This window comes from Kwoniella bestiolae, chromosome 6 (assembly GCF_000512585.2).
Source record: "Kwoniella bestiolae CBS 10118 chromosome 6, complete sequence".
NCBI lineage: Eukaryota > Fungi > Basidiomycota > Tremellomycetes > Tremellales > Cryptococcaceae > Kwoniella > Kwoniella bestiolae.
This window is the reverse complement of record NC_089246.1, coordinates 1,091,116-1,115,235: the sequence shown is the minus strand read 5'-3', so window position 1 is coordinate 1,115,235 and position 24,120 is coordinate 1,091,116. Positions and strand designations below refer to the sequence as shown.

Genomic DNA, 24,120 nt, shown 5'->3' with positions numbered 1-24,120 from the left:
CACAAACATATACGTTCAATTCACAGCTCAATCCCTCTCCTAACCCATCCCACACCCTCCGTCTCTCTCCCCTCGCCCTCCAAGGGCTCATAGTGCTCATCAACATGACCCCAGACGACATAGGTGATCTGGGCTCAGCTACTGGTCAACAGCTACTGGAAAACTTGATCAAGGAAGGTCTCACTCCCTCTGGTCAAGATGCAGACCCCTCCAAATATAGAAAGCTAGTGCAAGTCCTGTTGCAAAACTGCATCCTCAAGCCAATCACTCGAAATACGCCCCCTAATCTCCAACAGGCCGGATACACCTTGACCATCCTCCAACGTCAGACTAAACTCCATCCAGGTTTACTTTACACTACAAACGCCCAAGACACCACACCTTTCTATCATTGGCTACTACCCAACTTGGTACAAGCTGCAGCGCAACTTACCGAAGACGCGCTCTACGATGATCTCCTGCATTCAATGGTCTGTGCTTTAGAAGCTATAGGTAGAAATCTTTCCGAAGAAGACGTGAGCTGGGCAAAAGGATCTAGGAGGTTAGGTGCAGTAATAGGACACATGAACGCTTTCTGCCAAGGTGAGTTTATTCTTCAATGACGGTAGCTAATAATCAGACACCCTCGCTGGGAGAAAAGCAGTATTATTCAACAACCCAGATCTTCCTCAGACCCCCATCACCCTCATATTCCTGCTCTCCGCTGTCTTGCAAGTACGCCTCTCATTCTCCGATGCCTTACTGTCGAACGCCTCATCTCTTTTTTCTCAAACCAGTCGCCTTGTCAAGACGACTCCATTACAAAGCAGATATGTACAAGCTATCAAGGTGTCTTGTACATTATCCCGACCTTTTGGCTTGATCAAAGGCTGCCTCTTCATCTCGTCTTTGCCCAATCTCACCGACAAATCATGGCGAAGAAATATCGATGAATTCTACCAAAGCTTATCTAATGCAGATCCTGAGCTTCGGCTCGAGGTATGGTGGTCCATCTATCTTCACTGTAACGATTTGGACCCTCAAGATGAGGTGGATTTTGCAAAGATATGCTTCCTAGTCTCCCAGATATCCCCGAATATGACCGCCAGCACGATCCGGGACGTGATACCACCTGTGTTGTCGGAACAATGGAAGGAGGTCGCGCAAAAGGATAGTAAGAAAGCTGAACGATTAGATAAAGTACTTCAACTCACCAACCCGACTCCCTCGAAGAAGAGGAAAAGATCCGACGACGAGGAGAGGGCCGCGGAAATGGTTAGGGAAGCTATAACCGACTTCCATCCGCGAGATGATGTCTTAACATCGCTATTGGAGAGAGAGTAAGTGCAATCCAGCTTGGACTCGAGCTGATGCCTTAGTGATCTACATCGCTTGAACGAGGTTGCCTCTCGATTGCCTTGTGGGTTAGCAGGATGTTTCGACCATACTGCTCCAATCTCTCATCCTCTCCCCGACACCTGCTTCGATCTATGGCTTAAGATGAGCAAACACAACCTGTCCTCCTTCCGCTCTCTGGCTCTTTTTGTCGAACATATGTCTCCTCGGACCATAGCATCAGGTATGCAACCGAGCAGTCGCCAAGCAATACTTGAAAAAGTCTTCAAGGGACTCACCTCTCCCGAGCGTCCAATCCGGATTCTATCTGGGTGAGTGTCACTCGCTTGAATTCAGGCTGACTCTTTTAGTCGAATCTTTTCGCTGCTCTATGCAGCCCAATCCGAGCATCCCGATCAGCAAATCGGCACCCGAAATCGCCTCCAATACATAGAGCGTGTAGCTAGAATTCTCAACTCATCACTGGTGGTACGCGAGACCTCAGTATCACTGCTGGCCGATCTGGGTCGTCACTCTGATGGCGACCACCTTTGCGCCATTCTGAAGCTGTTAATTGGACAGGTCGGATCGAAGAGCGGTCCACTAAGGAGTCTGGCTTATACAGAAGTAAGTTGTCATCAACTCGAAGCCATGCTGACCACTGTCAGCTACTCGGTCTTTCTAAATATCATCGCAAGACCCCCTACACCCTTATCTCACCCTTCATCAAACCAATCAGCATCATCCTAGCTGAAGAAACCACACGGTCGGGCGATATGCTGTATGATATGATGCAGTTCATCGGCATGACAAGGAAGAACTTTCTGGAAACCACGCTTGTTCATACAGTACCAGCCTTGGTTCTTTCGCGGAATGATAAAGCGCTCAAAGAGGTGGCAAACATCGTCCAGCAAAGGCTCGGTGTGATGCTTATGGACAACATCTCACATATACTGGCACAAGCTTTCCTTCTTCCTCGCCAGACCGACGCCGCTCTCAGCTTTCTCGTTGGACTATTGCAAAACATGACGAGCACGAATCCACGAGCTCAACCCAATATCTCTGTTTCTTCCTTGATGACCGCTTGCATAGTCGATCTGGTTGTCATGTTGATTGTGGAGCTTGGAGATCAGACTAGGAGTGTTAGGAAGAATGCCGAAGCTGCCCTGACTAGAGCCACCAAACAGCAGGCCGGAAGTGAAGATATCGGAGCTTTCCTGAAACCTTTGATGCTTGGTGTAATATCACAGCTCAATGACATGCTTCATGATGTCCAAGGGAAGAAAACGGTGGATCATAAGCGCAAGATAATACGGAGTTTTGGATCTCTCATCAGATTGGTCGGCGATTCAATGGCTGGATTCTCTCCGCAGGTGAGTCTCCGGGAAGGTCTGTCATGAGCTGATGATGAACAGATCATGGCAAGTTTGCAAAGTACCTTAGGTGTTGCCGAGCTAAGGGAGGAGACCCTCAAAGCTTGGGAACTTTTCATCTCCACTTTACGATTCTCTGACGTTGGGCCATTTGTTGGACGTACCACCGGAGCCCTCGTTGCCAATTGGTATACTTTCAACCCTCAAGAAAGAGAAATCGCCAGGAAAATCATCAATGGTATCGCCGATAACGTCAAAGAACTTAGTCAATATGTGGACGAAGTAGTCGGCTTGGATGATATAGCCGAATTGAAAGATGCTGCAGCTCGTCTTACAGCTCGACGTCGCAAAGCCAAGATCCAAGAACACATATCAAAAGTGCTAGATAGAACAGATAGTAAGAATGTTGCTATTGCCACAGCATCCACGCGTGAGCTCAGGTCCCTCTTGATATCTCGTCAAGAGGAAGTCGAGACTCTTGTCCGCGGTGACGCCTTCGACCCTGTCATGTCTCGTCTCATGACCAGCCTTCTTGCAACCGCGACTCGAGATGGAGATTGTCAAGAATTACGAGCTTTAAGTTACGAATGCATGGGTATGATAGGCGCCCTTGATCCCGATCGATTGGGTCTTGTCGCGGACAGTGGGACCATGACCATCGCCGCTAACTTTACGGAGAACGAAGAATCGAAAGATTTCGCTTTACACCTTATCCGTGACCTCCTTGTCGATGCCTTCCGGGCGACCAATGATACCAAGCACCAAACACACCTCGCTTATGCCATCCAGGAGTTGCTCAAATTCTGCGGCTTCAGCCCTAAAATCCTTCATTCAGGTGAAAAAGTCGGTCCAAGAACTCGAGACAGATGGGAAAGCATCCCGAAGGACCAGCTCGAGACTTTGACGCCGTTACTCGAATCACGATTCTCGATATCGGATGGACCCATCAAGAGCTATACACATCCTATTTATGCCGTTGCGCCGACTTACCGAGAATGGTTACAAACCTGGACGACCGATCTCATCGGCAAAGTCATGTCAATGGCCGGTGATGGACCATCCACTCGAGATAGCAAGATTATATTCGGTGCTTTCCGTGGTGTTCTGAAGAATCAAGATGTTACCGTAGCTCATCACATCCTCCCGCATCTGGTTCTCAATGTGCTCCTCTCAGGTCTTCCCAATTATCGGATCGAAATATCATCAGAGATCAATGCTGTTTTGCATGAACAAGTCAATCCTACCGGTCCCGCGGATAAACGAACGCTTAGTGCTCAAGTAGTTTTCGACCTAATGGATCATCTTAGTAAATGGCTGAGACTTTACCGTCTAGGCAAATCTGAGAGACCCTCGCAGACCAAAGTCATCGAAGAAGTCTTGTCTGACATAGACACAGAACTCATGGCCAATGCTGCTCTGCAGAGCAAAGCGTATGCTCGAGCTCTAAGAAGTTTCGAAGAAAGAACTGTTCAACTACAAAACGACAAAAGAGACAATGCCGACCTTCAGACCTACTTCGAGCGGTTACATCAAATCTACTCCGAACTTGACGAGCCCGATGGGATGGAAGGTGTTTCAGCTTTCGTCATTTCACCTTCTTTGGAACATCAGATCCGTGAACATGAAAGTACCGGTAGATGGACTTCGGCTCAAAGTTGCTGGGAAGTACGCTTGCAACAGTCACCCGACAATGTGTCATATCATGTGGGTTTGTTGAAATGTTTGAGGAATTTGGGTCATTATGGTGAGTTAAATGGAAATAAATCATGCGCTGACAAGCAGATACTCTGAGAACACACATCAGAGGTGTGCTTAGTCGACATCCGAATTGGTCGACAGATCTTGCATCATTTGAGGCCGAAGCTGCCTGGATCATCGGAGATTGGGCTACTGTCAAACAAATAGGGGCCTCTGGACCTGCCATCGGACAGACACTCTTGGCGCTTCACGAACATCGCGACTTGACTTCGGTCTTATTGAACGCAAGGGAGGCTTCAGGCGTCAACATCACTGCTAAACAATATGGCCATGCCTACGAATCTCTTTTACAACTACACCTCATCCGAGAGATCGAAATGATACACAGCGCCAAGCAGCACATCGAATCTACGCCGGCGGGTCCCAACAAGCAGATGCTAATCCAAAAGACCTCGCAAGATCTCATCAAGTCTCTCGAATCAAGGTTTAATTTCACATCCCCTACTTTCCGAGTGCGCGAAGCTATGCTGAGTGTCAGGCGAACGGCCTACCATCTGATAAATACCCCTCTACTCCAACCAGAAATCGGAGATGCTTGGATTCTTAGTTCCAAGATTGCTAGAAAGGCTGGGTACGATCAGACAGCGTACAGCGCTGTCCTGCAAGCCAAGGAAATCGACGCCCCATTCGCCTTCATTCAACAAGCAAAACTCAATCGAATCCATGGTGGTGTATATAAAGCGTTGACTGATGTTGACAATGCACTCAAGCCTTTCCTCACAAAGGATGTCATTACCGATATGGCAGGAAACAGAGATTTCTCGCGAGAGCGCAAGCTCGGCAAAGTAAGTCTCTTCCCGTCAACGCCGTCACTAATGCATTCTTAGGCAGTGCTCCTCGTGGCAAAGTGGGCCAACGAAACCGACCGCTTTGAACGCAATAACATTATTGAGAGATATCAAGAAGCGGTTGCTAGAGCAGAAAAGTGAGTTCAGTCCGGTGAAAGCATGGCTTACTGGTAGCGTTGAATCCCCTCATTACCACCTTGGTCATCACTATGACAGCTTGAGTGGTGGCCCCGAACAAATGTAAGTCGAGCTACGCCCGGTGCGCCGCTGACCGTCTTGTCGCAGGGCGGCCTTTAACTACTACACATGTCAACAATACTCACTCGCATTGCAGCATGGTGTTAAGTACATCTATCAGACGATGCCAAGGATGCTCACACTGTGGTTGGATCTCGGCGAGAACAAGCTCACAACCAAGTAAGTGGATAACCACGTCACGTCACATACAATACTGATCGTTGGACAGATCCAAGGAGATGACGGCTCAGCTCACTAAAATAACAGCAATCATGAAGCAAGCCAGAAATGAGCTACCGACATATCAAGTAAGTCCCGAGGGTTGAAACGCTGACTGACGATCCCAGTTCTTGACTGCTTTACCACAAATCATCTCCCGTATCGTCCATCCCCATCCAGAAGTGTCCGCCCTACTGAAGCGAATAATGGCCTCCGTCATCGTGAAGTATCCTCAACAAGCTCTCTGGCCGACCGTGGGAGCAATGCAATCCAAGCGTTCGGAAAGGAGACAAGCATGTACCGAGGTGACGAACATCGCCGCAGCAAAGGTGGGTGTTCAAGCTTCGTTGCGAAAGGCTATATTGACGGTATCGCAGCACCAAGTCATCGCAGGGTTGATCAAAGACGCTGCGAATTTCTCAAGCGTTCTTTTGCGATTCACTGATGATAAAGTGGAAGACAAAGTACGACAAATGTCGATGTCCAAGGACTTCAATCAGGTCTGGACGACGAGGACCAAAATGATACTACCGCTTCAAGATGCCTTGACTTGCGAACTGCCTACCACTGCTGATACGGTCAAATCACATAATCCTTTCCCCAACGCTCCAGTTTCGATAACAGGTGAGTCAACTTGCACAGAGGGAAAACGCTAATGTCACAGGCTTCGATGATCGGGTCGATATCATGCCATCGCTGCAAAAGCCCAAGAAGATCAGCTTTATAGGGAGTGACGGTAACAAGTATCCTTTCTTATGCAAGCCGCACGATGATTTGAGAAAGGATGCTAGATTAATGGATCTAAACTCGATGATCAACAAATTGCTAAAGAGTGCTTCAGAGTCGAGGAGACGTCAACTTTGTGAGTGAGGAAATATCCTGATACGAGCTGACGACAGACGTTCGGACATATGCCGTCATGCCCCTGAACGAGGAATGTGGTCTACTGGAATGGGTTGCGAACACCAATGCGCTGAAAAGTATTTTGGAGAAGGGCTACCAACGTCATGGCAAGAAGATCTACGTAAGTGCTCAAGGATAGAACGAAGCTGATGACAGACTTCCGACGTACACAACTTACTTGAGAATGCCCGAAAGGTCTGGAACAAGGACAAAGAGGATTTCGGCCCTCTGATCAAAGCCTTTCGAGATCAAGTCCTGCCCAAATACAGACCTACAGTATTCAACGAGTGGTTCTTAATGACATGGCCTGAACCTTCAGCTTGGTTAGCAAGTCGTATGGCATACGGCCGGACTTTGGCGGTAATGTCAATGATTGGTTATGTCTTGGGGTGAGTCAACGCTACAGTTGGCTTCTGGATTAAGATAACCAACTTTTCCTCTTTAGTCTCGGCGATCGACACGGTGAAAACATCCTGTTTGATGGGTTGTCTGGGGACACAGTGCATGTGGATTTGAATTGTCTATTCGATAAAGTAAGTTTTCCTTCGAAGGTATGCGGCTGACAAAACAGGGCAAAACATTCGAAATCCCAGAAAGAGTGCCGTTCCGTTTAACGCATAATATGGTAGATGCTTTGGGCGTGACAGGTGTAGAAGGTAAGCGATTCTTCTACTGCTATAGCTGACCTGTTGTCCAGGTGTTTTCCGTAAAGCCGCTGAAATCACAATGGCGATACTGAGAACCAACAGTGACTCACTGATGAGTGTACTGGAAGCCTTTGTTCATGACCCTTTGATAGAGTGGATAAAAAGTGTAAGTGTTTGCTAAAAGTCAGTACCGTGCTGATTTATCCTACAGGGACGAAGCAAATCCGAACGAGATATCAAAGCCTCGGCTGATCGGAATCTCAAACCTATCAAAGCTAAACTTCGAGGTGTTATGGAAGAGAGTACTGGTCAGTCAGTGCCCAGTCAAGTTGAGGCTTTGATCAAAGAAGCAACGAGTCCCACGAATCTGGTCAGTATCCCTCACTTCACAATCCTATTCCCTCTCTCGCAGTCCACCTCCAACAATCCAGTATCCCCGACTGACTCATGTTCTGCTACAGTCCGCAATGTATATAGGTTGGGCACCATGGTTGTAATCTTTTTTGTTGTATATGTCGTAGCGTAATACATGCATCCCAATGTAACCTATCTCATCCCATCAAACTACCTAGAATTTGAGTTCGTGGAATCGGTCACCTTTGGAGAGACCCCAAGATGCCTTCAAGTATTTGGCGAGGTTGTCAACCTTCTTGATAGAAGCGATGAGGGCAGCGTCGACGGACTGTGTGGAACGACGACAGGATCAGCATAGTCCATGACACACCACACATATTCAGTTGCCAAACCCACCTTTTGCTCAGACTTCTTCTCCTCAGGGAAAACCTTCTTCTCCTTACCCTCACCGAAGAATTCTCCTTCCTTTGAACCCTTGGCAACTTTAGATTTGGTGAAGTAGGCGTCGTTGACGGTCTCGGGAACGGAAACACCGGAGATGTCGACTTTGGTGGAGGTAGCGATAACGTAGGCTTGGCTTACTCGTCTGAGAGGTACACCGTTGATTCTGATGGAATAGTTGTTAGTGGATCGAAAGGTTGCTTGTAAAGAAGATGACTCACTTGAAAGGACCAGAAACTAAGAGGAGACCACTGTCGAGTTGCTTGAGGTAAACAACTCGCTTACCGGCGAATCGACCAGCGAGGAGGATGAGGACGGTACCGGGGGTGATGCTAGCTCGGAGAGCAGTCTTGCCAACGGTCTTTCGGGAGACCTTGGGCTTCTTGACATCCTCAGCTGGGTAGTATTTGGAAGCCTTGTTGGTGGGTACTAATCTCTTCTCTCCGTTTCCTTTACCACCGACGGTCTTCTCAGTGTGAGCTGGAGATTCGGTCTTGGCGGGAGCGGTACCGGTCTTTTTACCTATAGACGAGAACAAACGTATGTCAGAGGATGTTGCTACAGTTGAGAATGATATCCCTCCAACACCCATCATTGCTCCAAGCACCGTACATTTCGGCTGATAACCTCTATTGTCGACTGATCTCCCTTGTTTCTTCATCTCCCATCTAGTCTTGAGATTCTCCTCCCATCTTTGTCTCCATCTTCCTGTTCGCTCCTATCCATGTATGATCCTAACCAATCCAAAGCTTCAACTTACCCTTGTAAAGACCTCGCTTGGCAGCGACCTGTGACCTTGAGTATCGGCCAACGTGAGGAGCGATTTCCTTTGATCGAGCCATCTGTGAAAGCAGAGTTGTTGGGTCAGCGTATGTGTGGGAATGATAAGACGATAGTAGTAGAGGTGATTGGTATTCACCTTTTTAAAGTGTTTTTTGGTTGATGGATAAGAAAGCCAGAACGAATAAACCTCGAATTGATGATTTCAGTTGACCAAGCACCAACAATTGGCAGTGAGCAGTGAGTGGTATGAGCGACCTGACTGACTGGTAGTGTATGATACTATACTACTGTCTGCGTACAGCACAAGTGGAATTAACGAATATGGATGGCATTTAACCCTGAATACATCAAGTGCTAGGTGAGATGAACGTGGCAGCTGATTAAAATGATCGGCGTTTACAGCTTGTCTCTTAAGTCCGATGCACACGATGATTCTATGATAATCTCAGTAAGACCCTGAATCGTATATTTCCATTCAACCTCGATCTAGTTTACTCCATCTTCATTCCTTCTCTGCCATTTGTTGTTGCACTTCATACGGGTGAGAGAATGAATGCATGAATAGATAAGCACCATCATGTCGGATCCCAACTTCCCGCCTAACCTTGACATCAAGCCCTTACTCCTTAGCAACATCAAAGATGAAGAGCACGAGCAACACCAGCAGAAGGATGCTATAGCAACATACGGAATAGCAGGTCGAGTCTGGTGAGGTTCAAGATCCAAACGGTCTGGGCTGACTCTCGAAGGGAGGCTACTAGACCATTGTTAGAATATTTCACCCCTTCCACCAAGTTCGATCCCCCTTGCTCCCTTTTTGAAGACCACACACCACATCGCATAATCGAGCTTGGTTCTGGACAATCAGTCGCCTCTCTCCATCTCGCCGGTCACCTACAAACAGATGATTTGATCGTCACTACTGATTTACCAGAAGTCGTCCCCTTATGCGAACAGTCTATACGCACATGGGAATCTCCTTCCCAAACACACGCCAAGGTCATTGCTCAACCGCTCGCATGGGGAGAAGATCCGTCGCATCTCTTTCAGTATGGACCGTTTACTCATATCATCATGTGCGATCTGGTGAGTTGAATAACGCGATAGCATTCTCTGACGCACAGATATACTTCCCCAATCTATATCCGCCTCTTCTGCACACCCTTCTACAACTGACGGAATCGAACGAGCGTGTTGAAGAGGAGACATTTGGACCGGAGATCATCCTATCTTGTGAGTATTATATCGCAGATAATAGCTAATTCTACAGATACATCTCGAACGCTTGCTCTAGAAGAATCCTTTTTCGATTCCTTTTCTCTATATTTCCATATGATACCAGTAAGAGGAAGTGACTGGGAAGCCAAGGTTTTCATATGTAGGAGATGGAATGTTACGGACGAATGGTCATTACCGGACATAAAAGGCGTCATGAATGGAGGAAAGGGCGTTATCCGTGGGAGGAGTTTTAGTTTGGTAGATGACTTGTTTGGGTCATTGGAATGGGATATCGTATGATGCAGGGTTACAAAAAATACTCGATAGCCTGATCGTTAGCTTAATTCTTCCTCGCTGTACAACTCACTTTTACTTGTTGTTGTTGATTAGGTCCGTCCCTCTGTAAATGTTCATTAGTTCATGATCCATGTATATAACGTTGATCATGACTCACCTCATTCTCCGGTGCAGCGCTGAACACGTTAAAGTACCGCCTACCGCCAGGAGAGACCTCCAATATGCTAGCCATGTTACCACATCGGTAGCAGTAATTGGGGGCACTCCATACAGTACTCAATTGATCGTTGTACAGAACCGAATACCCTTCCATACAGAGTTGATGCGCACGAAGTACGTGATTCATGCCATTGAGGTCCAGGAATTTCTTGACGATGGATGCACCGAAGGTATATCCCGCACCCCTGCCTGTCAGCCGCAGTCTCGGATTATGTTGACTCACCTAGGACTGATTGCAAAATCCTCCTTCTCAGGATCGGGATCCGACCATACCAAGTCTGCCATCGGACCTTCGTGGGGAATTTCTCTAAATCTGTCTATTATCTTGATCTGGTCGATGTGATGTATCGAAGGACTCAGTCCACCGTGCACACAGAAGATAGCATCATCGATGACCACGCTCAATGTGAGGAAGTCGAACATATCGGTAAAGTATTGCCATACAGCTGGAGATCCGTATTTCCTCGTGCACTCTAGGTAAAAACCGTAGGTCTGTGGAAGAAAGGGAAAGACAAGCGTTGGTCAACTTTCACGGGTTCCACATCAGATTTCCGTTCTCTCTATCCGTCCCCACATCGGGTTTCTCCAAAGAGCATACCTCTGTCACGTAGGAACGGACTGTTCTCCACAGGCAAGGAAGCCTCAGAATCCTCTTTTGAAGGATGTCATCACGCGCAGAACCAAGTGAAAGATGACCAACCTGTGTGACCGCTCGAGACTCGTGATTCCCTCGGATCAGATGTATCCTCTCCGGATACCGCAGCTTTAAGCAGGTGAGAAGCGATATTGTCTCTACAGAGTGTAGACCTCGATCGACATAATCACCTAAGACACAGTGTGAGTTTGATGTCGTCGACCAGACGTGGATAGTCAAGGTAGACACTCACCTAGAAACAGATAATTTGTGTTCGGAGCTGATCCACCTATACGGAAGATCTCTATCAAATCGTGAAACTGTCCATGAATATCCCCAACGACCGTTATGGGTGAAGCCACATGAACGACGTTACTCTCCCTCATCAACACCTCCTTGGTCTTCTCGCATATTTCTCTGAGCAAAGCTTCACCTAGGAGCTGCTTGTCCCGTAGACGTTCGATGCACGCATCGAGATCGAAAGGTGCCATTCATGGACGTTGAGATGAGAGAAAGAGAGGACGCAGAAAGTGACGGATCAGGGACAAGGGGAAGTGGCCGAAGGAAGCTGGTCGCCTGAGCCTAGCTGACGATAATGAGAGTGATGATGCTGGTGTGACTGAAAAGGTAGGAGAAGAATGATGAGTGCGATTGATTCCAATCTTATATATGCTAGTATATGCTATATATATGTATGAGTATACTTATACTTGCTAATAAATGCTAGGAATCACTCATCACTCATCATCATTCATTCGTTGATCGTTCATTGCCCACGTGGCAAGCATGAGACTTGAAGGGGAGCGGGGTCTTTTTACGTAATGCACAGGGGACATATATGTGATGTTCAGGGTCACTAGTAGTGGGTATCGCATGCCAACGTCATGTCATATATATACAGATATACTAACAACACCCCATCTATCTATCCCATCTTGTCTCTTGTCAATCAATCTTATTATATCACCCACCCACTGCCGGACTAGAGCACAGCAGTCATGTAAGTAACAGTATATTTCTAAGCCCAGTCCATGATCACCAACTCATCATCCGTCACCGATCACAGGTTCGGCCGTCATCACGCGGATTATGATGATTACCCTTCGGTCCGGGCTGCAGCCAGCGGTGCCAATCATCAACCTACCAGACCAGTGGACAAGGATAAGACTGAATCAGAGCTCAGCGTAAACATCAAGAAAGCTACAAGTCCAGAGGAAACAGCTCCAAGTAAGTTGTATCGATTCTCACTTGTATGATCTGTCGCTGATAGGGATCATTACAGAGCAAAAACATGTCAGAAGTGAGTACTAACTAGCACAGCACAACACAGCTGACCATGACCATGCAGAATGTATCGTTTACACTTGGGACTACCACTCATCTTTGTCCGTTTGGAACGGATTGAGAACACAACCGATTCTCGCCGATGAAGTTCAGACGTTCAAAGCACTTATCGTTGTTCACAAGTTACTGCAAGAGGGACATCCTGTCGTAAGTTTTCCCTTGCATGGATGTTGGCTGATCTTTAGACTATCAAAGAAGCACACGCTCAAACTGGATGGCTCGAAACGTGCGGACGTACCGTGGGAGATGGTGGTAAAGGATATGGAGGTCTCATCAAGGCATACACTTCTTTCCTGTTGTCCAAGCTACGATTCCATCGTCACCACCCCGAGTTCAACGGTCTTTTCGAGTATGAGGAATACATCAGTTTGAAGAACATTGACGATCCAAACGAAGGGTGAGCTGAATCTTCAATGAACCTGGCTGACGTCAGTTATGAAACCATCACCGACCTCATGACGCTTCAAGATCAAATTGAATCCTTCCAAAAGCTCATCTTCGCCCATTTCCGTGGTTCAGCTAATAATGAGTGTCGAATATCCGCTCTTGTACCCTTGGTCAAGGAGAGTTTCGGAATCTACAAGTTCATCACCAGTATGCTGCGTGCTATGCATAGAAGTGAGTTGACTCAATCTTCGTACAAAGCTGATCTCTTCAGGAACCGATGCCATGGATGCGCTTCTCCCTCTTCGAGAACGATACAATGCTCAACACTACAACTTGAGAAGATTCTACTACGAATGTAGTAATCTAAAGTACCTCACCGGACTCATCAATGTTCCAAAACTTGGACAGGTGAGTCTCTGAGCCATGAGAATCATGCTGATGATCAGGAACCCCCCAATCTCATCGATAATGGCACTGCACCAGAGCTTCCCGAACGGCCACCCGCAGAGAAAGTACAAGCGCGAGAGGAGTCCCCTCGTCCATCTTCTCCTGTTGCCACCCAAGGTGAAATCGACGAACAGCGTCGAATGCTTGAAGAATACGAGCGCAAACAAGCAGCACTCGTTTCTCAAAGGGAGTCCGAACAACGTAGACAGGAAGAAGACAAGCGTCGACAGGAAGCTGAATACGCTGAGCAACAACGTCTGCAGCAGGAGAGAGAACGACAAGCTCAAGAACAGCTGCTTCGAGATCAGATGAGTCAACAGTACAACCAGCAACAGCAAGGTCAATATGGTCAGCTTCAACAGGAGATGCTTGCCATGCGTGGTCAATACGAGAGAGATCAGATGTTGTTGGAACAGTACGACCGTCGAGTCAAGTCTTTGGAAAGTGAACTTGGTCTGATCGGTGCGAACGTCGGTGCTCAAATGTCCGCAAAGGATGAACTCATCGCGCAACTGCAGAAGCAAATTGAAGTTTGGAAGAACAAATATGAGGCTCTCGCCAAGCTTTACTCTCAGCTTCGAGGAGAACATCTCGATCTCTTGAACAAATCGAAGGGTTTCCAACTCAAGGCCGGGTCGGCACAAGAAGCAATCGACAAGATGGAGCGTATGGAGAGGGATGTCAAAACCAAGAATCTGGAGCTGGCAGATATGATCAGGGAGAGGGATAGAGCGAGATATGACCTCGACCGAATGAAGTCTGTAAGTGTGACCAACTGCACATCGAAGTAGCACTGTATTCTAATCAGTGAACCAGAGCCACCGCGAAGAACTCGACAGATTGAAACGAGACTTATCCTTTGCCAACGAGAGGGCAGAAGATGCTTCCCGTCACAAGAGCACCGAAGTTTCTGGCGTTATGGCCAAGTATAACCGTCAACTTACAGAGCTTGAAGATTCTCTCCGAGTAAGTCTTTTCACTCACAAATAGCTTTCAGGCCGCTGATCTACTGTCAGTCCAAACAAATGCAAATCGACGAGCTGCTCCACAAGATCGATGCCAAGGACGGCGAGATATCTCGAGTTGTGGAAGAGAAGGAGCAAGAACTCATGATTATGCAGGAAGGAATGGATTCTACCCTCAAGGAGCTTAGTGATCTACGACTTGTGAGTGATCATTCAGATGAATTGTGCTTACAAAATAGACCTCTGGGGACACTAGCCAAGCATTTGATGCTCAAGTCGATACCCTGATCCTCGATCACCGAAAAGAGCTCAACGCAATCATCGATTCCATCTTGCAAGCCTGTATGCAGAAAGTGGACGACGCTATTTACGAGCTCGAATCACCCATGCAAACCGGTAACACCACTGCGACTCCGGAATATACCTTGTCGATGATCGAGAAAGCTATGACCAATGCCACCGAATTCGCTTCTACCTTCAATCTGTATCTTGGCAGGAAGAGTGGTGGTGGTCACGTCGATGTCATCAAGGCTGCCAACGAGCTGGCCCAAGCCCTTTCGGAAACTCTTGTCAGCTCCAAGGGAATCACACGATTCGCTGAGACCGATGACGCTTCCGATAAGCTGGTCAAGGTTGCCAAAGAAGCTGGTGATTCGGGTTATCGATTCTTCCTCAACCTTCAATCTTTCCGACTTCTTGCTGGAGGTAAGAGTGAAGAAGCTGCGCTTCGAAATAATGCCGAAACTCGAGGAGCGTTGTCCAAGCTGTCCGACAACGTCGAGAAATTCATTCCGAAAGCCAAAGCGTCCACACTCTCCAAAGCCAACGGAGATATCGGTGACATTGTCTCTCAAGAAATGCAGAATGCTGCCAAAGCCATTGAACAAGCGACAGAACGACTACAAGCACTCATGGCAAGACCCAAAGGCTCCAAGTACACTTCCCTCGATGTGCAAGTCCATGATGCTATCCTTGAGGCAACGCTCGCTATCACCAATGCGATCGGTCGACTCATCCAAGCTGCCACCGAGAGTCAAGAAGAAATCGTCCGTGAGGGTAAGGGTTCCAGCACGACCCAGCAGTTCTACAAGAGAAACAATCGATGGACTGAAGGTCTCATCTCTGCCGCCAAAGCCGTCGCCTATGCTACCGGGCTGCTCATCGAAAGTGCAGATGGTGTTATTTCCGGAACTCATTCTCTCGAACAACTTATCGTTGCGTCCAACGAAGTATCCGCTGCCACAGCTCAACTTGTCGCTGCTTCTCGTGTCAAAGCGTCGCTCATGTCGAAAACTCAACAACGACTCGAACTGGCGTCGAAAGCCGTCACCGATGCTTGTAAGGCTCTCGTTAAGCAGGTCAAGCTCATCTCCAACAAACAAGCCGATGATGAGGCTGTCGACTACAAGTCGATGCCGTCTCACGAGTTCAAGGTGCGAGAGATGGAACAACAGGTCGAGATCCTCAAACTGGAGAAAGATCTCGGAGCGGCACGAAGAAGGTTGGGAGAGATGCGTAGGGCAGGATATCACCAAGAAACGGAATAATCATAAGATACATGTTTGTAGTTTGTTGTTATGCTATATACCCAGAAGGTTCTTCACTTGCTCTCTGACTCTTCTCTCGAATTCTGGTTTGTTATCACGGTACAATTTACAGCACTATGAGAACCGTGGTCAGCATCATTCCCCTTCACGTCTTCGGAGGAGAGGCTGAGGAAGTAGTTGAGCACAGGGTGGCAATCATGGACTGAGAAGACAAAGGGAAGAGGAAAGCCGAAATACGAGCTCACCTCTACATCCGCACCACTTTCGATATTCGGCTCAGCGAGCATGCTAAGCACACTAAGCAGTACACTTCTCACACCTTGCACAGGGGACCACCGTTCTGACGCAGACTCATAATGCAAGGGATCATCACCAGGCGGGTGCAAGATGGAGATACAAACGACTCCATTGGGGTAGACTACATCTGTCAGCGGACGTCGGCTGGACCGAGACCTACTATTTGGATGCAACAGAGGCGGGTCAAACGTCATGGTGAAAGGATTCAGAGGATAGTCGGAGGGCTATCTGTCAGCTTGATTCCAATCTAAGGTGAACTCACAAAGACTAGCTTGGCAGCAAACACCCCTCCTTCCTGACATTAGCTCTGTTCCTCAACGTTGTCCAACTTACATAGGGTGTTCCTTCTGGTCCTTGAATCAACGCTTCCCATTCCAACATGTTGTCTTCTGACACGGGTCCAGCAGTGATCGTATCCTGTAAGGGATCCGCTGTGAGGTCACGATACTCCTTCATCAACCTATGTAGATGACACGTTAGCAATGATCTTTGATGAATCGACGATCAGTATCCCTACTGACCGACGAGTAGCTGTGGACGTTTGAGCTCTAGTATTGTTATTGCTGAACATTGTGCGACGAGAGAGTGACAGATCACAATGATGAGAGGACGATTGTATAGGTTACAAAGCTGGTCACGTCTATTATAGTGCGCACGGCTCAAAAGATGAGTGAGAGGTTGTTGTATCGTCTTGATTGTTGATGGAATATCATGTATGTGGGTGTATGCGTGCGTGTCAAGTGGAGGTGGTCTCACGATAAGCTCAAAGTGGCAAATATGATTATGATCATTATGTAGGAGGCGACGAGAAGACATTGCAAAGATATGCGCCATTGATTTATATGCATCTGTAGTCTACATGATCTCGTCTCATATGCATCACGATATACTGAGGGGGAAGTCTGGTTGGACTGCCCAAAGCCAACCGAGTGTTGATCTACAAATACAAACCAGCAGGCTACAATGTCAGCTTTGTTACTTGCTTTGCAACTCACAGTGTTCTCGTCCTTTCTGTACAAGACCTTCTCTCTGGCAGTCGTGAAATCCTGTTAGATTTTGATATAATCAGCATGTAAGAAGAATATATTCAATAGGTCATCCGACTCACCGCCTTCGTTACCCGCATGCGTCGTTCTCGAAGAGCCAGTAAACCAGCCTCGGCTAACTGTCAGCCGCGTTCCTTTCCTTTCCGACTCACTGCACACCGCCTTTATATCTGCTCCAGAAAGATCATCCTTGGTCATGACCAATTCCTCCAAATCTACATCATCAGCCAAGGACATCCTTGAAGTATGCAGTTTGAAGATGTGTCGTTTGGTTTTTGTATCAGGCAGCGGGAATTCTGATTGATCAGTCAGCTGCTGTCCAGATACGTGTAGAACTCACCAATCTTTCTGTCTATTCGACCCGGTCGAATGAGCGCAGGGTCAAGAGACTCGATCTATAAGTCGATCAGGTGTAAGCATGACATCTAGAACCGAACACTACAAGACTTACTCTATTCGTTGCCATGATCACCTTGACGTCCCCTCGAGTGTCGAAACCATCTAATTGATTCAATAGCTCCAACATGGTTCTCTGGATTTCTCGCTCTCCACCGGATGTTGAATCGTATCGTTTGGTACCAACAGCATCGATTTCATCGATGAACACGATACTCGGCGCATTCTCCTCGGCCACTCTGAATAACTCTCGCACTAATTTTGGACCGTCTCCCAAATACTTCTGGATAAGTTCAGATCCAACGATTCGCAAGAAAGTAGCTGATGTTTGATTGGCGACTGCTTTAGCGAGTAAAGTTTTACCAGTACCTGGTACACCGTAGAGAATGACACCTTTGGGTGGTCGAATACCCATCTCTTCGTATAATTCGGGATGAGTGAGAGGCAGTTCTACCGATTCCTTGATTTCCTGGATTTGCGTTTCTAATCCACCGATATCTGCGTAACTCTCTGTGGGAGCTTTGTCGAGCTTCATGACCGATACCATAGGATCGGTATCGTCGGCAAGGACACCGACTACAGCATGTGTCTTGTGGTGAAGCAGTACTGAACAACCAGGTTCTAAGAGGTCCTTGTCGACAAAGGACATGATTCCAACGTAATATTCAGGACCATTCCCTACAGATACGATGGCATGATCGTCGTCGATGATCTCCTCCAATGAACCAACACCCATGGGGGACCCCCTGAGTTCATCCACACGGGAGCGATCGGCAGCGGTACGATCTTCACCGGATTGAGACGCTTGATTGGCGACGAACTCTTCCTCCATCAACAGATAGTCCTTGATTCTTTCCATCTTGAGCATCTTGAGTTTACATCTGGTCGTAGGGTAGACTGGTGGAAGTCTAGAAGACGCATCTGGACCTCTCTTCTTCTTTTTCCCAACTCGAGTAGGAATGGGTGGTTCCCATTTGGATTTCTGTCCAAGCGATATGAGCGGAAGTGACGGGAGGAGAATAGCGAGACTGTCAACTCACCTTGTCCTTGTTGTCCTTGCCGTCTCTCTTACCTCCTCCTGGCGCACCACTTGACGGAGCTTGACCCTATATATTCAGAAACATAGGATGAAACGGGTACAAAGGTCAGTGACAACGGCAGTGTGGGTTGAGACAAGACCAATAGAAGGAGAAGAGAAGAAGACTAAGAAACTGACCATGATAGACGACGGATGCAGGAGTTGTCTTGGTGTTGATAAAGAAAGGATTCAGTGATGGTATTTATAGAGGTATAGGTGGTGTATAGCCGAGCTCGATCGATAGATGATATGGCTGTAGCGCGATGTGATGTTGATATCCAAGGTAGACAAGTTGAGGAAGAGTTGATAGTAACAGGTAAGTATGTATAATGTATATATATATATATATATGTATAATGTATATGTACATATAGAGATCCATGCAAGATAGATAGGTCGATGACGAACACGCGTCTTGAATCAGACAGTAAGATAGTGATAGCATTGCCTCCGCTGTTGTCGAGGGTATGATATGATATATAACAAAGCCACGTCATATCAAATCTCCATCATTTGCCACTCAACCGGTAAGAGTAGTGACTTTGACCTGTTGTTTGGTTTGTGTGCTAATCCATTATAACATCATTATCATTATCATTATCATTATCATCCGTTACCATTACCATACGATACATACCACAGTAGTACATTACAGTACGATACAATACGACACTGGGCCCATCTCATCTCGCAGACTAGCACTGTGACTTTGATCATCAGCATTCATTCATCCCATTCATCCCATTCATCCAGCCCAGCCTTGGACTTCCTGGGGCTCTTTAGCAACTGTAAAGTGTACTTGGGATCCGACCGAGTGACATCATCCTCCGTCCCTCTTTCTTCCCTCTTCCTCATTGTTTGGTGATAAGAGCAGCATAAAAGGAAATCATGTTTGTGCTCAAGTCTCGTAGGTCATAATCTGCTTTTCACTGTCTATTTATGATCGAAATGACCCAATTTTTACTGATCAAATGGCATTACATCCATTGCCTTGCAATAGTCCTAGGGAAGATGTGGGGGAACCCAGCTAATCCTGAACTGATGCAAATACCTGCCGGACAACTCTACCTCGTCCGTCCAAATAGCATCAAGGGATCGAGGGAGTGCATGTGAGGCGCAACGTCTCTAATTGAGAACGGTCACAGCTGATCACGACACTACCTGCAGATTCCAAGATGCTGTGGCTACCATCAGAAGAACCGGGGTCGAATATCAATACCAGCTTGTTATCACACGAGCTTACGAGGAAGGTGAAGAACAGCTATTAGAGGAAGACGCCGAGAGTCAGTAGACTAGTCAATCTTTGCGCTGCTGCCTTGTTAACATCTATCGCAGCGGACGATGAAAGAGTATTTCTCATCGACCAGGCGCTCGAATTCCGCTTTGGCACTCTCGATGGTGATGCCACCTGTGCATGGAGAGATCTGAGTGGGGATGATGGCGATTTATGGGAGTTTGTGAGCAGCAAGGTGAGTCTCAGAGTGTCAATCAGCGCTAACAGGTAGACGGTTCCAAAAGCTACAAACAGTTTGTTCGAGTTGACAGTGCTTCATTGCGTTTTTGAAAGAGTGAGTTGACACTCTCAAGTCCATGTCGCTGACAATCAGAAATTCCTTCGTTCTCATGAGGAAGCTACGGATGCCGAACTCGAAGCCCTCAAATTCAACGAAAAGTCTGCTGAACCCACTCCACCTCTCGCACCTTTAGAAACAGTCGAAGATAAGCTCTCTTCCCTGTCCGTGGCGGATGACCCTTTCAAAGATGTCCCTGTTTTACATCGCGCAAAAGCGGAACTCTACCTTTTCGACCTCGAAACGGATGTATTCGTCATACAGGAGAAAGAAGTCAATGCTGATCTAGCATCGAATGGGGAATACGACAGTAAGGTTTCAACAGACGTGCAGGAGGAGTTGTATGGCTGATTTTCTTCCAGCATGGATCATTGTCCGTCACAACTCGACGCCATTCATCTCTGCACCAATCGACGCAGAGATGAATCCTCGATTTGATATGGTGAGCATCGGCTCGCGAGCATCCTGATCACTGTGTTGACACACTTGATAGGCCAATCACGCTTTCATGTTCACTTTCCGCGAAACAGAAGGCCTCCCGGGGATGACTTGGTGTCTCCGATTCGACGAAGAAGTATTTAGCGAGTGGAAGGACCGCTTTACCATCTTCATGTGGGAAGGCAAAAACCGCATGAGTTACGCCAAGGCCAAAGCTGATGAACAACGATACATCCAAGAAGCGTACGAGGACGTGGAAATGGCGGAACCCGATGAAGATGAGACCCGTCCAGAGTCGGAGGATGAGGAGGAGGATGCGAGTACCAATGAGGAAGATGAATATCACTCGGATTCGGAAGAGTCAGATGCAGATGCTTTCGATCGCGGTTCGAAGAATCAACAGTTGGCCGTCGGATACAAGAACGACATGTCATTCGTGGCTCGTGGAGACATGATTGGAGTTTTCGCTCATCAAGATGACAAGTTACGATTCCGTACTGCTATCGACAAAGTGAAGAACATGGAGGGCAAGACGTTTTCGCCGAGAAAAGTGAGTATCAACTCCTCAGCAGAGCTGACTTCACTGACATATGTGCATAGATGATGCTCCACAACCAAGATGGCGATATGCTCTTGTTGGATCCTAGCAATCAGAACTCAGTCTATCGAATGGATCTGGAGTACGGCAAAGTCGTTGATGAGTGGAAGGTTTCTGATTCCGTTGACGTTAACAATATCATCCCCGAGTAAGTGGAATGTCAGGGTTCACAATCAGTACTGACTTTTTCTTACAGTTCCAAATATGCTCAAATGAACCCCCAACAGACTTTCATTGGTCACTGTGAGCTGCTCTCATTTCAATTTTAAGCTGCACCGCTTACCGCTCCCATAGCACATAACGGTTTGTTCCGAATCGATCCTCGAGTGTCTGGCAACAAGTTGGTGGAGAGTCAGTTCAAGCAATACGCTACAAAGAACGATTTCTCTGCCGCAACCACCACAGAATCCGGTAAACTAGCCGTTGCCAGTAACAAGGGAGATATCCGTCTTTTCGATCAGATCGGTAAAAATGCAAAGGTAAGGTTTGGTGTCAGACCGGACCTTTCATGAGCTGATCATCACCAACTTTCAGACCGCTCTTCCTGCACTGGGTGATCCCATCATTGGTGTCGATGTATCGGCGGATGGTCGATGGCTCGTTGCTACATGCAAGACCTATCTGCTGTTGATTGATACCCTCATCGGAGATGGTCGTTACAAGGGCTCTCTTGGGTTTGACAGAAGCTTCCCTGCGGATAGTAAACCTATTCCAAGACGTCTACAGCTCAAACCAGAACACGTCGCTTACATGGAGGATCCAGTTTCTTTCACTCCCGCGAGGTAGGTGGAGTCCTCATTTCCTCAGGTTTGGCTTTGTTGCTAATGCAGTTTGTTCTCTCTTGTATCGCAGGTTTAACACAGGTGTCAATGAAGCGGAGAAAACTATAGTCACATCAACTGGGAAATACGTTGTGATCTGTAAGTTACACACAATCAGATTGTGCTGACTTCTTCAGGGAATTTCCGTCGGCTCAAACAAGGACGTACCGACGACTACCAAATAAAGGTGAGGTCGCTCATCCTCTTTGTGCTTCGCATGCTGACACTTCATATCATGTAGCAATATGACTCCCGAGTTGTTGCAGATAATTTCAAATTCGGAGCAGACAAGAACATCATTGTCGCTCTGGAGCATAACGTAGTGATGGCGAACAAGAAGGAGCTGGCCAAGGTAAGCCATACTCAGTCAAGATATCATGAACATCGTACTAAAACGGCACCTTGATAGCCCACACGTTCGTCGCTTGCGCCTCGCGCTTCCATCTCAACACCTGCCAAGAAGTTGCGACAATCTCACAGCGATGTAGTCAATAGCCCTTACTGAGTTTTACAACGTATGATTTTTATGGTATCTGTCTCATGTACATATATATCATTCTTCAATCGACTCCCAGATGAATAGCGACACAGTCGCTGGATATCCTTCGGATTGATATCACATCAATTACCGTTCATCGATCGGTCCACTGTTCTTCTAGCTCATCTTTGTTAGCGCCTGTCGTACTCGGTTGCTGTACTGAATATATGCCGTTGACAGATTATTGAAAGCTATGTCAATCGTCGAGAATTGGATGCCATGCGATGCAGTAAATCTCCTGAATGTGAGGCCCGAGGTGGTCTGTGTTGAGTGATAGGGCAGTGCACTCTGACGGAATAAATGATCTATCGCCACACTCATACAATATATCACAGCGTATCTTGTAGGGGTCTTGTAGGGGTCTTGTAGGGGTTGTTATAGGGGTCAGTGCAGGAGGCCATTGCGTTGGTTGTGAGGGATACGTGTCTACATGTCTACGTGTCACTCTTGTATACTATATAGTAGGCTCCTTCTTCCTCTTTCTTCTTTCTTCCTCTACATAGCGCTATACATAATATAGATGCATCTCATATACTTCGTCACACTCAAAGCGCACTTGATCGAATACTAGCGGGTTATATCCGCTGGTCTGATCAAAGAGCAACGATGTATAGACTGATAAACCACCTTTCCACCTCTATGTATATATATCTTATTCGCCTGCTTTCTCACTTAGAGTTAACCTGTTCTTTATTTCCTTTGCCCACATTCTTGTACGTGAAGTGATATCTCAACCTGTATTCTATTCTGCCCCTTCAGATTGCGCTCATGAGTCCTGTCTGAAACGGTATGTAAGATGGCGAAATGTACAAATGTACAAATAATGGTGGCGGCCGACACAAAGAGAGTATGTTAAGGATGGCGAAAATTATGCTGCTTGTCCAATCTCGGTCAAAACTTGTCTTATTCTCCAAGGTCTGCAAGTCTTCATCAAGTCTTCACTCTTGTCAGATCTGATACCCCTGCTTCTGCCACCATTGAACAAGCTGCCAAAACTCGAACAAGCTGCCAAAACTCGTGCAATCACTCTCCAATTGCTCTCTCCTTGTCTTAACTGGTTTATCCTCTGCTTCACTTGATCTCAACAAACCCAATCCAAAAGGCCTATGGGATGAATTGGAAGAAGCCTACTCTGCTACTGTTGGTGATAGATGTGCTCAACTGATCCGACAAATGTGGAACAACCATGCTCCTGAAGGAGATGCCTGTGTCAAAAAGATGTCAGAGATTAGATCTGTGCACACTCAAATCAAGGCTGGTGGTGTTTGGAAGGAGGATACTATGTTGGCTTATGCCATGACTTTTGCTTTACACGACTTCTGGGATCTGTTCAAACAAAACCTCCGGTTAAGGGATGATCTTACTTCGGCCAATGTGCAAGCTGGTGTCTCTGCAGAGGCTATTAGAAAGGGTACTATTGCATCGGCCAACAAAGCTACTGGTCAAAACTTCAAAAACGGTC

At 47.1% G+C, this 24,120-nt stretch overlaps 8 protein-coding genes across 8 annotated transcripts; 4 read left to right on the top strand and 4 right to left on the bottom strand.

Annotated features, from left to right (window-relative positions):
• Positions 1-104: 104 nt before the first annotated feature.
• Positions 105-1,323, top strand: I302_107609 (uncharacterized protein; the record flags this gene model as incomplete). Its single annotated transcript, XM_065870503.1, has 2 exons — positions 105-582; positions 641-1,323. The coding sequence occupies 2 exons, from the start codon at positions 105-107 to the stop codon at positions 1,321-1,323; spliced, it is 1,161 nt and encodes a 386-aa protein (XP_065726575.1).
• Positions 1,324-2,339: 1,016 nt separating this feature from the next.
• On the top strand, positions 2,340-7,736 carry I302_107608 (uncharacterized protein; the record flags this gene model as incomplete). The annotated part of the gene is made up of 15 exons (XM_065870502.1): positions 2,340-2,687; positions 2,730-4,431; positions 4,527-5,230; positions 5,273-5,370; positions 5,450-5,473; positions 5,519-5,650; positions 5,700-5,778; positions 5,917-6,018; positions 6,067-6,313; positions 6,589-6,713; positions 6,788-6,981; positions 7,038-7,125; positions 7,274-7,405; positions 7,451-7,609; positions 7,701-7,736. The coding sequence occupies 15 exons, from the start codon at positions 2,340-2,342 to the stop codon at positions 7,734-7,736; spliced, it is 4,170 nt and encodes a 1,389-aa protein (XP_065726574.1).
• Positions 7,737-7,807: 71 nt separating this feature from the next.
• Positions 7,808-8,876, bottom strand: I302_107607 (uncharacterized protein; the record flags this gene model as incomplete). The annotated part of the gene is made up of 4 exons (XM_065870501.1): positions 7,808-7,921; positions 7,990-8,200; positions 8,256-8,556; positions 8,795-8,876. The coding sequence occupies 4 exons, from the start codon at positions 8,874-8,876 to the stop codon at positions 7,808-7,810; spliced, it is 708 nt and encodes a 235-aa protein (XP_065726573.1).
• Positions 8,877-10,342: 1,466 nt separating this feature from the next.
• I302_107606 (uncharacterized protein) lies at positions 10,343-11,676 on the bottom strand (the record flags this gene model as incomplete). Its single annotated transcript, XM_065870500.1, has 6 exons — positions 10,343-10,354; positions 10,403-10,435; positions 10,490-10,556; positions 10,775-11,043; positions 11,252-11,376; positions 11,439-11,676. 6 exons carry the CDS (start codon positions 11,674-11,676, stop codon positions 10,343-10,345), a joined length of 744 nt encoding a protein of 247 aa, XP_065726572.1.
• Positions 11,677-12,216: 540 nt separating this feature from the next.
• I302_107605 (uncharacterized protein) lies at positions 12,217-15,875 on the top strand (the record flags this gene model as incomplete). Its single annotated transcript, XM_065870499.1, has 8 exons — positions 12,217-12,412; positions 12,468-12,485; positions 12,534-12,676; positions 13,021-13,147; positions 13,325-14,124; positions 14,180-14,329; positions 14,380-14,529; positions 14,679-15,875. 8 exons carry the CDS (start codon positions 12,217-12,219, stop codon positions 15,873-15,875), a joined length of 2,781 nt encoding a protein of 926 aa, XP_065726571.1.
• Positions 15,876-15,908: 33 nt separating this feature from the next.
• On the bottom strand, positions 15,909-16,743 carry I302_107604 (uncharacterized protein; the record flags this gene model as incomplete). The annotated part of the gene is made up of 4 exons (XM_065870498.1): positions 15,909-15,989; positions 16,121-16,396; positions 16,506-16,632; positions 16,694-16,743. The coding sequence occupies 4 exons, from the start codon at positions 16,741-16,743 to the stop codon at positions 15,909-15,911; spliced, it is 534 nt and encodes a 177-aa protein (XP_065726570.1).
• Positions 16,744-17,147: 404 nt separating this feature from the next.
• On the bottom strand, positions 17,148-18,833 carry I302_107603 (26S protease regulatory subunit 4; the record flags this gene model as incomplete). The annotated part of the gene is made up of 7 exons (XM_065870497.1): positions 17,148-17,218; positions 17,281-17,514; positions 17,559-17,613; positions 17,670-17,719; positions 18,107-18,596; positions 18,655-18,720; positions 18,831-18,833. 7 exons carry the CDS (start codon positions 18,831-18,833, stop codon positions 17,148-17,150), a joined length of 969 nt encoding a protein of 322 aa, XP_065726569.1.
• Positions 18,834-19,580: 747 nt separating this feature from the next.
• Positions 19,581-22,625, top strand: I302_107602 (uncharacterized protein; the record flags this gene model as incomplete). The annotated part of the gene is made up of 15 exons (XM_065870496.1): positions 19,581-19,599; positions 19,693-19,801; positions 19,860-19,975; positions 20,028-20,161; positions 20,300-20,573; positions 20,626-20,705; positions 20,757-21,251; positions 21,302-21,447; positions 21,496-21,542; positions 21,594-21,778; positions 21,834-22,081; positions 22,152-22,188; positions 22,239-22,307; positions 22,362-22,472; positions 22,530-22,625. The coding sequence occupies 15 exons, from the start codon at positions 19,581-19,583 to the stop codon at positions 22,623-22,625; spliced, it is 2,166 nt and encodes a 721-aa protein (XP_065726568.1).
• Between the last annotated feature and the right edge of the window lie 1,495 nt (positions 22,626-24,120).